At 38.9% G+C, this 12,520-nt stretch overlaps 1 protein-coding gene across 11 annotated transcripts in view; it reads left to right on the top strand.

Moving 5' to 3' along the window:
• Positions 1-12,520, top strand: part of IL1RAP (interleukin 1 receptor accessory protein) — a 139,225-nt gene that overhangs the window by 33,067 nt on the left and 93,638 nt on the right. For 3 of the 11 annotated variants that reach the window (XM_053564946.1, XM_053564955.1, XM_053564956.1), the window contains exon 2: positions 8,999-9,063. In XM_053564946.1, coding sequence (XP_053420921.1) covers positions 9,000-9,063 — 64 coding nt within the window. In that variant the 5' untranslated portion in view covers position 8,999. The other 8 variants (XM_053564954.1, XM_053564957.1, XM_053564949.1 and 5 more) reach the window with 7 other exon arrangements.

The following is a 12,520-nucleotide window of genomic DNA, read 5'->3' as shown; positions in this document are numbered from 1 at the left end:
GGGTTAAGGAACTTATCCAAGGCCACACAGTTAAAAAGTGACCAGCAAGCAAACTAGAACAGAGGTCAACTGTGCCCTGGGGAAATGTTCTGTCTACCACCCAGAAGTTGCTGTGTATTGTATGTTTTCATTGTGTACGAGAATAATTGGTCAATATATTGTAGACAGAAACCTACGGACCAAGGCTAAAAAGGAGAGCGACAAGGTAAAAAACTAAATAGATCAGATCAGGGCGGAAATATCTCAGGGCTCTAAGAAAGGTGCAGATACCTGCCCAGAGCTTTTGGAAAAGGAATACTTTATTTCTAGGTGGGGCAAGGTAAGAGAGCATCTGGAGAGGCTACAGAAAGGAGGTAAGGCTTGAGTGAGGCTGTGGGAAGGGTAAGATTCATTTCCTTTCAGTGGGAGCCAGTTTAGTCTCAAGTGGAGTTTTAAAAAAGGGCTACATCTTATGGGTTGAGGATAGATTTGGGGATTCTGGCACACACTGTCTCTTCCCCATATGGAACTTTTACTGTCCATACCAGTATTTTCATTGGAGCCCCAATAGGTATATTGTTAAAGAGGAGTTCACAGTCAAATATTTGGTTATTGTTGTGTTAAACCAAGTTGAGCACAGTATTTCTTGGCATATTACCCTGAGCCTTTAAGATGCCAATATGTATTGTGAATCTCCAGGAGATATGTGGTATATTACTTTTCAAACTCATTTTATAGCCCCGCGGTCCTTCTGCAGAATCCTCACTGTGGATTGTAATAATTCTCATGACGACTTTTGGTGAGACGGCATTGTCCTCGGCCATTGGCTTTCTTGTGGTTTTCTTCACTTTTTAAAATACTTCTTTTTTATTTTGTATGTGTTTGATTTTGTTCTCAAACTGTGAGATCCATGATTATAAGAATAGCACGTTTATGTCTATCTGCTGCCCATGAAGTACGTGGAAATAAGGGCTCGATAAATACACCTCGAATGAATAAAATTCGATGCTGTCAACTCAGAAGCTAGAGCGTACAGTGCTTACAGAAAAATCTATGAAAACTCAGCCACGGTGTTGTTATCATTGGCTTTTCTAAACAGTTTGTGGAAGGTGCCTTTCTCCTGAGAGTCCCACAGATAGAATCGTGGTCTTCAGACCAGCCTTTTGTATTAGAGAAGTTAATACATGGTTACGTGAAATTTAAGGTAAAAAGGTGTCAGATAGCTAAGAAGTTTCTTATGCTGAGAAAAGCAATTAAACTTCTATCTTGGGGTGAATGGATCTCAGGCCCCAAGGTGATATAACTGTTTTGTGTCAGTGATGGTTGCCAATTCATCTAATTCCCTACTGGAACTTCAAATGGCGTGACACAACCCAGGTGACTTGCTCCCTCCTCTGTTCTCAGATGCCTCAAAATTCCTCTGCAACAGCACTGTTCTCGATGCTGGCTTTTTTTTTTTTTTATGAGAAGAGAAACTTACATAATTTCAAACTTACAAAAAGTTACGAGTACAGTAGCATGAACACTTTCCCTCTGATCTATAATCCTAAAAATGTCTTTATAGCCAAAAGATCCATTTCAGAATCAGACTTTACTTAGAGTTGTCCTGCTTTGCTTCCTTGAACCTGAAACAACTTTCCCATTTTTTATTGATTTCTTACTTTGATACCTTTGACGTTTGCAGGCCAGTTATTTCACAGAATGGCCCACTTTGGGTTTGTCTAATGTTTTTTCATGATTAGAATTAAAAACTGGGTTTTCATATGCTTCGGAATTGTAAGCTTCCTGGATGGCGACAGTTTGTGTCTCTTCTTCTCTAGACTATGTCTAACGTTGGTAAATGTTTGCTGAATAAATTAGAAGGAATGCATGCCAGACCCTCGCAGCATAAATGTTCTTCTTTCCAGCCTTGAAGTTTCCTGAGATGACTCCCTTGGACTTGATCTACTTTCTAGGTTTAAAGGTTACATACCCACACCCATATCTGTAGTATTCCTGAACCTTTCTATTAATATAACCCTTTTAAACGCCTTTTTACTTCAAACAAAAATTAGTCCAGGGTTATTTTTTTTTTTTACAAAAATATGTCATATATCTAGTAAAGTATATAAATATTAAGTGGATGGCTTTTTAATTAAAAAAAAAATAAATTGTCATGTAACTATCACCTTACTAAGACCAGAACATTACCAGACCCTAGAAACCCGCCCCTGGCCCTCTCTGTCAATATCTTTAAAGGTAAAACATTGACTGATTTTGAATTTAGCAATTTATGACTTTTTAACTTTATGATATATATTCCTTTGGCTCCTTTCAGATCTAAACAGAACAAGTCTAGTTTATTTCACAATAAAAACCAATTATGGTGACATTTTATACTGGCATAATACTTTATTATTACAAAATCTCTTTCCGAGTGTCACATCCTTTGATTCTCTATAACCACCCTATGAGAAAGTCAGGACAGAGACTTTTACTTCTGTTTTAAAAATGAGAATTTGAGGCCTAGAGATGGGAACCTCATGGATCGTGATTTTTACAAGTTCAAATTTCATCATAGATCTTAGCTCTTCTGGACGTTGTGGAGGCCAGACTGAAAATCTGCAAGTATTATCTACAAGTATCTCCTTTGAAATACTTTGGAAACAGAGGACTACACTTGGACCTAGTTCACACAATGTTGGGGGTGGGGGGGGCAAGTTTTGCCTGGTGGTTAATGATCAACTTCCACCTAGTACCTTGGGCTCTTCTTTGTAAGTAATATTCATGGTAGCTCATGTTGTATACCCTTCAATGCTTTCTCAAGTGTTTCACTTGAATTATTAAAGACATTTCTTTCAACAAATGGTGAGGTAGGTTTTAATTTCTATCATTCCCAAGTCTCAGTGTCCCTAAACAGCGAATACCTAATCAATCACCAAGTTGTCCACCCACTAGAGAGAGGGTGCAATAGAACACTTTTCCTTACCTCATTTGTAAATTTCGCGGGTCCACAACACACAGTTGTTATTTTTAAACATTTTTTTTTCCCCACTCTTTAGAACCATGAAAACACATCAGTCTTGAATGAGTCATCAGCACGGTGAGCAGGTTGCAAACCTTCCTAAGTGGTCCCTGTGAATACTCCCAGCCTCCTCTCTCGGGCTGCCTGAGATCGCACAGGGAAACTTAGAACTTCAAGGTCAGTGCTCTGTTTAAATTGCTCTCTGACCTTGCTCTGACTGAAAACCCAGTTCTAGTGCTCCTTTGTGAGGGACAAGCCTTCATGATGATACCTCCTCCCTCACCCCACAGAGCATGTTGCTATTCAGAATATTAAAAAACCAAAGGAAATCAATCTGCTCACATTCTATTCCCAGCGTCTGAAGAAGGCAGGTGGTATATTATGCTATGTATGTCTGCCTGGGGTTCTAAGCCCTTTGAAGGTATTTAGTGAGAAGAGAGAAGGCAATATCTTTGAGGACTGTGCTCGTGTTTTCTGAGATGAACTTTGGCTCCGCCATTCTATCAGGAAAGCTTAGCAGCACTGGCTTGGGAAGCTGAAAGTTGGGAAGTTTCATTGATTTCATTTTTCATGTCTCTGCTGCTAGACATTACTGGAATATTCAGTACTTAATGAGAAACTGTGATATTTTCAAAGGAAATGTTAAAAATAGAAACCATATTTAGGTTAAAACAGCTTTCATTTGTTTAAGCTGCCTTAGAAGTATTCACAAATCATTTATTGAGCATTCTAAATCATTTTAAAAATATACTTTAATGAATAAAGTTGTCTTTTTTGGAGTACAGCTCTATGAATTTGAACTCATGTATCAGTCATATAACCACTGCCACCATCAGGATACAAAACTGTACTATATACCCTCCAAACATTCCCCTTTGGCAGTTACACTCTCCCACTAACCCTAACCCCTTGATCTGTTCTGTTACTCCAGCTCTGTCTTTTTGAGAGTGTCATTTAAATGGAACCCGTCAGTATCCTGTTAAGGCTGACTTCTTTAATTCAGCACACGGCCTTTAAGATTCAGTGAAGTTGTATCAACACAGTGTATACATCTCACTGCTTAGTGTTTCGGAATAGTATTCTATTTTTTTGGATATGTCAGTGTTTTTATTTATTTATTTATTATCATTTTAGGTTAATTTGAGAGTAACAAAGAATTAGGTTACGAGGTTTGCATTTGTTAGGTACAATCACCTTATTATTGTTCCCCACCCCCGTGGCAGTGGCGTTTGTTGACCAGCCGCTTGTTGAATGACATTTGAGTTGTTTCCAGTTTTAGGCAATTAATAACAGAGCTACTAAAAACCTTCATTTGTACAGGTAGCTTTTTCTGTAAACTTAAGTTTTCATTCCTGTTGGGAAAATACCTAGGAGTGAGATTACTGGGTTGTTTTCCTTTATAACAAACTGCCAAGCTATTTTCCATGTACCGTATCATAGTCCACCAGGATGAGAGTTCCAGTGGCTTTAGCACTTGGTATTATCTATATACATGAAAACACACACACACACACACACACACACATATATATATTTTAATTTTCTTCATTTTGAAAGGTTTGTAGCGGTATCTCTTTGTGACCTTAATTTACATTTCCCTAATGGCTAATGTTGTGAACATCTTTTTATGTGTTTGTTTGCCTTTTGCACCTTCTTTTTGGTAAAGTATCTCTTTAAGACCTAAACATTTTAAAAGTGGGTTGCTTTTAGTGTGGTTCCTTTCACTTTATTCTTCTTTTTCACAATGCTTTTCAATATTTGGGGGTTTTGTCTTTCCATATAAACATTAGAGCCAGCTTGTCTGTATCTAAAAGAATCTGGCTGAGATTTTGATTGTCATTAATAAATCTATTAACATCTTCATGTTGAGCCTTTCAATACTCAAGTCTGATATGGCTCTTGTATTATTTTTTAAATTAATAGCTTATCCTGTGTCCCGGACACAGCTTCTTTGTTCTATCTTACTTAGGTGGGCGTAGAATGCAAGACCTACTTAAACCATTTTGCACTTTAGATAAGGGAAGAGGAAATCATCTGGATGGTGTCAGGGTGGCATCAGGACTCGAAGAAGGGATTTAGCTGCAGTGTCAGCCCCACACAGGGATAGCCATCTAGGGTTTATGCTTTGTATAATGGCCAGGCTTTCAGTGGGCTGGTCATAGCACAGGGCATCTGCCAACTATGGCAGGAATAAAGGAGGTTATAGCAGATTCTGGGTTGCAGGAGGTTTATACAGCTTGGAGTAAGACTTTAGGGAACAAAATATATGTTCCTGGAAAAGAATATTGATAAGCACCAGGCTGAAGGTTCAAGATTAACGGGGATGGTAAGCTTCCAGGAGTGGGCGTTACCTGAGTAAGGAGCTATATGTGGGATCAGGAAATTGAGGGAGAAATCAGAGTGATGGCCTGGTAATGTGTTGCTGTGTAGAAGGAAGGCTGAGCGAGTGGTGAGTGGTAATCCACAGTGAAGACCACTCTCGGGGAAACAAACCTGGTTCCAGCCTATGACTTGCTGGCCAGGGAAGAGAATCCAGTGGTCCAGTGACTTAGAGGTATGGAAATTCTAAAGCTTAGAGAATTTAGAGAATGAATTTAGCTTTTAGAAAAGCTTATCAAGTTTAGAGAATGCAGACAATAAAGAGTCTCATGTGCAGGGAAGGATGCTAACCGTGCTGAGCACATGTTAATCATCATCATTAACATTGGCATTGATTATGTAGAAGTAAGTAACCATTTGGATAGGCCTCACAGCTGATATACTGTGAGACAAGGGCACTAAATTTGAGCTAAGTAACAATAATGCACTGTGGGTAAATAGACTGGGTGATGCGGGAAAGGCTGGCTGGGACTAGTATGTGTATGACACATATATTCCAATCATCTGAAGCAAGGACAGGGTCTGTTAGAACCCATCACAGTAATCTACAGCTACTCTGTTTCCCCGAAAATAAGACATCCTCTGAAAATAAGACCTACTTACAGGAAAGATAAGACGTCCCCTGAAAATAAGACCTAGCACATCTTTGGGAGCACACCTTAAAATAAGACACTGTCTTATTTTCGGGGAAACAGGGTAAGTTGTAATTCATACACTGAGGAAATATATGTTATTAGATAGGTTCCTTTGCTTCCTGACAGTTTCTCCATCTTTGACATAGCATCTCTTCACCATGAGAAACAAGAAGAGAGACTGTATAACTATTTACAATAATAAAATTCTAAGGCTGAATACAAGAAGATGTTAAGTGAACCAGCATTCTCCTAGACCAGCCAACCTCCTCTTACAAAAACCTCAGTACCTTTTGTCTGTCAAAACCAGCCTGCATGATCACGTTTGCTTTTTAGTCTGCTTTATTCTGATTCATCACAGGGCACTGCTGACCCTGAATTTGTGTTTTGCACCCGGGATGTCTTTCGATTAGCTTTGCCTTGGTGACCTGACTCTTTGCTACCTCTGGCGTAATCCAGTCACTATTGGGAATATCAATTAATGCCTTCAATCACACTAACTAGAATGTCTTCTGAGTGTTGCCATAGGAATGCAGCAACTTATAAACAGGAAAATTGGGAAAATCTATGGGTGTGTGTGTGTGTGTGTGTGTATTTAAATAGCAAAAATCAATTTAGGAGGCCAGAATGCTTTAGGATAGCTGAGTATTGGGGCTGAAATTACTGTGCCATGAATCTACAATGAAATATCTAGTTGTTCTTTGCTAACAAGGATTAATGCAGAATTATTAATTACTTTTATTAATGACTTGGATGAGGCTATAGGTTACATGCTGATCAAGTTTGTAGATGTCACAAGCTAGGAGGATAGTAATTATTGGGATGGCAGCCTCTGTAGCCAAAATGATTTCAGGACAGAATTTAGCAGTGACCCATCTAATACCTGCCTTGCAGAGTAACTTCCATAAGGTGTAACTGGATGATCATGTTATTCGTTTAATCAGAAAACTTTAGTGATTCTCTATTTGCCGCTGAAGTTAAATCCCAAGTCTGTAGTCTTTATTTAAGGCCACATTTTGATCCTAACGCTGTCTGCTTTCCAAAAAATTCTTCTATGGTTTTTTTAATATTCTGTGCTTAGTCCAAACTGAATCATTTATAGACTATTTCCTTTTTATGTCCCCTGCTTTAATACCACCTTTGAGTATTGTTCTCCACTAAGAGTTTCTTTTTCTCACTCATTCTTTCTTCCTCCTTTCTAAATATCCAAATTCATTGAAGAGCCAACTCCTGTGTTTAGTCTTTTTTTATTGTCTTGACTGGAGTCATCTCTTTCCTTGGGTTATCTTCAGAAACACTGACCTGTTCCTCCCTATTTCTATCACTGTTTACTCCATATTGCAGGTGTTTTTTTCCTGGTACTCATTTTATATTCCTTCTAGACTCCGTGTAGAACTTCTGCCTAGGAACTCCCTTTATTTCCTTTGTACCCCTGGATGTGTGTTGTCCATTAGTTGATGACATTCATGTGGCTTTCATGGGGTTGATTTTTCTGTGGAAAATTCCTATAGAGAAGGCCCTACATCCTGACCACCAGAGAGACACCTGAGATTATATCATAGTAACTTGTAAACCAAAAATGCTCAATGAATGTTTGAATGATGAATAAATGAATGTGGAGATTTCCCTAAGTTGACAGTGTGAGAAGAGGGAGTGCGTGGTGATGAGAAGAAAGAGATACTAAATCTCTGAGATAAAACAGTTGCGTGTAATATGGTCAACTCGCTTGTGATACATTTACAGCCAGGCTAAAGAAGGAAGTGTGATATGAACTGGAGATTTCTGGAGATGTCTCACCTCAAGAGGGACGACAGGTGTTGGAAATTTGCCTTGTCGTTTAGGGTAACCACACAGCCTAAATTGCTTGGGAAGTATCCCATTATGCCTTTTGTTTCTATGTAACACCCTTGAAAGTATCTCAGTTAACGTTTTTTTTTTATGATTACTGTATTTATCCAATACCACTTTGGCCTTTTTAGACTGGTAGTGACTGGTGGTTGTCAAACTGATGTCATGAGATATTTGAGATAATAGATTCTGTGGTTAGTCTGATGTGGGTATCAATCCCACTTCTGTCACTTACTACGTGGACAAGTTACCAAGTCCTCTGTTAGCACCCTTAAATGACTATTATGTTCAAGACAGAAAGCAGAGGTCTTTCTGAGTCATCTCCAGTTTTCATTATTTATAACTATATATAGGTTTTACCTGTGGCCATCTATTTTTAGGGTAGTTGGAAATAAATACTTTACAGAGTTTTCAAGTCTCCGGGTCTTCTGCATTGAAGAGCACACGACCCATTGTAAGGGCTTGGTTCTTGCTAGTTGGCAGTTTCAGTTGGTTATCAATAGAAAGGCTAAAGGTGAGACAAATTGGACTCCTGCCTCATCATTTGTTTCTTCCAGTGAGAAGAAGAGAGAAAAAGCAGCGGGGAACGGAATGAGTTTATATATTTTCCTTTAATATAAATTCTGAGTGTGGTGGATTGCATACAGAGTCTAGATCCAGGATTTCTAGACTTCCTATTCATCACTAAGAAGTAAAAATACCAGGATCATAAAATATTCCCCACTGGAAATAGACCAAGGGAATGCAAAGAGGGGCAAGGAGGTCAAATTTATCTGTCAGATATGTGACTCCTGGCCAAAAAATTCAGATGACTATGTTTTAAGTAGGCAGCTATAGTTCAGTGAATAATAAGTAGTTCTGAAGCCAGACATTGGTAGTTTGATCATGGCTCAACCACTTTGGAGGCAAAGGCTCTTGGTTGTTTTATGTTAACTTGTGTAGGTTTTCTTATCTGTAAATAATATGGGGATTAAACAAACAACAGGAGCAAAACAGAACTCGTCTTCTTGGTTGGTTTCAACAATTGAATTTGTTACTATAGTAAAAGTTAGAGAACATTTCCTACTCCGTAGCCTGCATGCAAGTTGGTTATTATGGTTAGGCACTTGAGAGTAATAGTGATCTGTCTTCCTTCCCTTTGTATTTATGTTGACAGGATGACACTTCTGTGGTTTCTAATGAGTCTCTACTTCAATGGAATCCTGCAAAGTGATGCCTCAGGTAAGTGAATGTCTTTTGACTAATTATTAAAATTCAAGCCATGCGTAGGATAATGAGTCCACTCTTTCTGAGAATGAATTTAAATGAACATAATGTTGTTTATTTTCATTGCCTTTCATCGTAGCAAAGAACCATAGACATGAAGACTCTGACAGTTTCTCCATCTCTGACTCAGCATCTCGTCACCCTAAGAAACAAGAGCAAAGAGTGTTATTACTATTTACAGCAATAAAATTCTCATGCTGAATGCAAGGCAATGTTAAATGAAGCGACATTCTCCCTCCTTCCACCAAAGTAACAGGAGGAATCCATGAGGTCTCTAGTCTTCTTGGGACACAGTGCACTTGGGGAAGTGGTGTAATATGGATAAATGGAATTTTTCATCTCCTCCATACTCAAGTCAGAATACTGATCCTTTCTCTTACCTCAGATCCTCTGCAAAAAGAAATGGAAGTGATAATAGCACAATCTGTTTTCAGGCTTAAGCCAGTGGAAGTGAAGGCCCCACTGGTAACAATCTATGGAGACCTTAAAAAAAAAAAAAATAATTTTTTTTTGTCATACTGCTTCTATATAGGGAAGAAAGACCCTGTCTTTAGACTAATTCTTTGCATGCAGATTCATAATAGAAGCCAGCCATGTCCTTTTTTGAGTTTGAGTAACCAAACTCAAACATCATGGGCCTGGATCATATGAAATGAGAATCTGCAAAAGCCTTGATATTTGAAAATCCATCTTTTCAGGTTTTTGTTGTTGTTGTTGTTTTCATCTCCAGAATTGTGGCGCAGAACCACTTGAACCACTTTGTGATAACTCTGACTAGTGAAGATTTTATTTCAGTCCCATATGGTTTTGGATTGATCAAATTTGTAGAAAGATTTTAGGCCATGAAACTGAAGTTTCTCTTTGTCATTTCCATGCCTTTCTTGTGTTCAGCTGCTTGATTGAGAAAAACAAAAACAACGTTCTCTAATTTTAATGCAGAGAACCTACAAGTCATCATTTTAAAAGGTTTTCAATGTATGATTCCCCTGAACACCATGAATCATACAATTGAATATCATTATTTTAATTTCTTTTCTATATGAAAGGCCTTCAGAAATGTGAAATTAGTGATTATATAACCGAAACCCCGGTGTTCTGCAATACGTGCCTTCAGCTGTTCTTCACGTGGCATAGATTTGAGCCCTCTTACCATCCTGATCATCTTTTCTGGGTGTGTTTCAGTTTTTCTATGCCACTTAAAGCATTGTATTAGAAATCAAAAATAGCAATAAAGGAGGGGGTATAAGTAGGACAGAGTACAGCTCAAAGCTGAAAGTAGAGATAACTTCTAACCTTGTTGGCCCACTGGGGCTTCACAGAGGGGAGGATGTTTTTTAACAGGGGCTGATATTCAGCTGGGATGCACAAATAGACGGCTCTCTGGCTGTTCAGTCCAGCATCTGTGAGTGTTCCATTTGACTGGTGAGTGCCTTGATGTCCTGATTTTTAAGTACGTTAAATATAAACCTTGATTATATATTTTTCTGATCTGATTTAGTTCTATACTTGAATGTTGCTTGCTCACAGAGGCCTTCCCTGACCATCTTAACTAAAACAACCCTGCCAATCATTCTTGGTCCCTCCCTAAAACAACCCTGCCAATCATTCTTAGTCCCTCCTCCTGTTTCAGTTTTCTTCACACTCAGGTCCTGACATTGTATGAACTTGCCTTCTGTCCTTCCTCCTTTTACGCCTTTTCCTCCTCCCTCCCCCACATCCCTATCATCCTCCCCTTCTTCCTTCCTTCCTACTTTTCCTTCCAATCTCCATCTCTTTTCCTTTCTCCTTCATTCCCTTTCTCTGTGATTTTCAAGCTACCGGAGGGAAGAACCCTGTTTATTTTGTTTGTTATTCAAATATTTATAATAATGATTGACACACAGACACATAGGAGGTACTCAATGCTATGTGTTAAATAGTCCAATAACGTCCTTTCACACACATCTCTCTCTCTCTCTCTCTCTTAACCAAACTGGTTAGTTTATAATGAAACCTGTATGGGTCCATGCCAGGAATTTATCATATGGTTTTATATCCTGCCTCACGCTGAAGGAAGAGGGAGCAGTGGCTGTGTTACTGTTTCTGAAAGATCAGGGAAGTTTCAGACGCTAGTGAGTGCTGGGGCCTCCCCTGCAGTCCTGGCCCCCCGTTGCTTTTCTGAATGACCTTTACTGTAATCCATCCAGGGAGCCCCTCACCCCAAAAGCTTTTGGGAAGTGAGCTTTCTATCCAGGAATTGTGACTCATAATTCTGCCAGGGGAAGCGAACTTCTTGAATAAGATAAGTTCTCATACCAGCCCCATTGCGTCACCGTGGGAGCAGGAAACATGTTGTAATCCCCGCAGCCCATCTGGCACGTGCTCATTTGCCTTCCTTATGAAGAGGTGTATTGTGTCTGCACTTCCTAGTTGAACAAAAAGGAAATATTGTTGACAAAAATGAAAAGAGCAACTGGCTCTGGGATACTAGGGGAAAAAAGGGATCATTGCACTTTCTGAGGGATCAACCAGTCTCTCTGTGCATGAAGGCATCTCCTTTTACGATGATGTAACCACCAACAGATCTGTTGGCTTTCTTGAGGCTCTTCCTGAGCCTTAGGCTCCTGTCTTAATGGAAACACAGGTTAGTGTGAGGAACAAAGGAGAAAGACCCTGGAAACGCTAAAGCACTTTGCATGCATATGATATTAGTAAAAAGTTTATTTTGTTGTTCTGGGCCTTTCCACGTGATCCCATGTAGACCCTTCTTTTAAGGGAAGCCTAAAATTTTAAAAAATAAGAATCACAACAACATAGAAGTTCAGTGTCACACAATGAGTTTCAAATGCTATAAATTGGCCTTCAAAGCAGAAAATTCCGACTTCAGATCGGGGTCTTACTGACAGCAATACTGCGATTTCCTTATCCCCTCTCAAATGGGAAAGTGACATCTTCATCTCAAGTGGTGATAAAAGCAAATAAAAAATATGTATTTCCTTTTGAGGCCTTGAAGCTTAGATAACTGTAGCAGTATACTGTAATAAAGCTCCCTTTGTCTAAAAAGCAGTTTCCATTTTGCATATTCACTGTCATTTGATTCTCACACCCAAACCTTAGGGTAGTCATGACTGTTGTAACTTTTTTTGCGAAAGAAAACATAGAATCAAAGTGGTTCTAAAGGATTAGCCCAAGTCACACAGCTGCACTTAGCATAGCCGTAACTTCAATTAGGCCCTCACTCCCCAAGATCCACATTATTTTTACTATGTATGCTCCCCTTGGGCTCTCCTAGAATATAAAAAAATTAGAAAGAAGATTAAAATCCAAGGTATCACAACTAATCATCTTGATAACTGTTGAACTGCTTAGTGATGGGTTTCTGTACTTTCTAATAGATAAAGAGTGTATTTACACCCCCATTTCCTCTTTAAGA

Source organism: Nycticebus coucang, chromosome 16 (genome assembly GCF_027406575.1).
Source record: "Nycticebus coucang isolate mNycCou1 chromosome 16, mNycCou1.pri, whole genome shotgun sequence".
In the NCBI taxonomy this organism is placed as follows: domain Eukaryota; kingdom Metazoa; phylum Chordata; class Mammalia; order Primates; family Lorisidae; genus Nycticebus; species Nycticebus coucang.
Note: the sequence above shows the minus strand (reverse complement) of the source record. Positions and strands in the feature narration are given on the sequence as shown.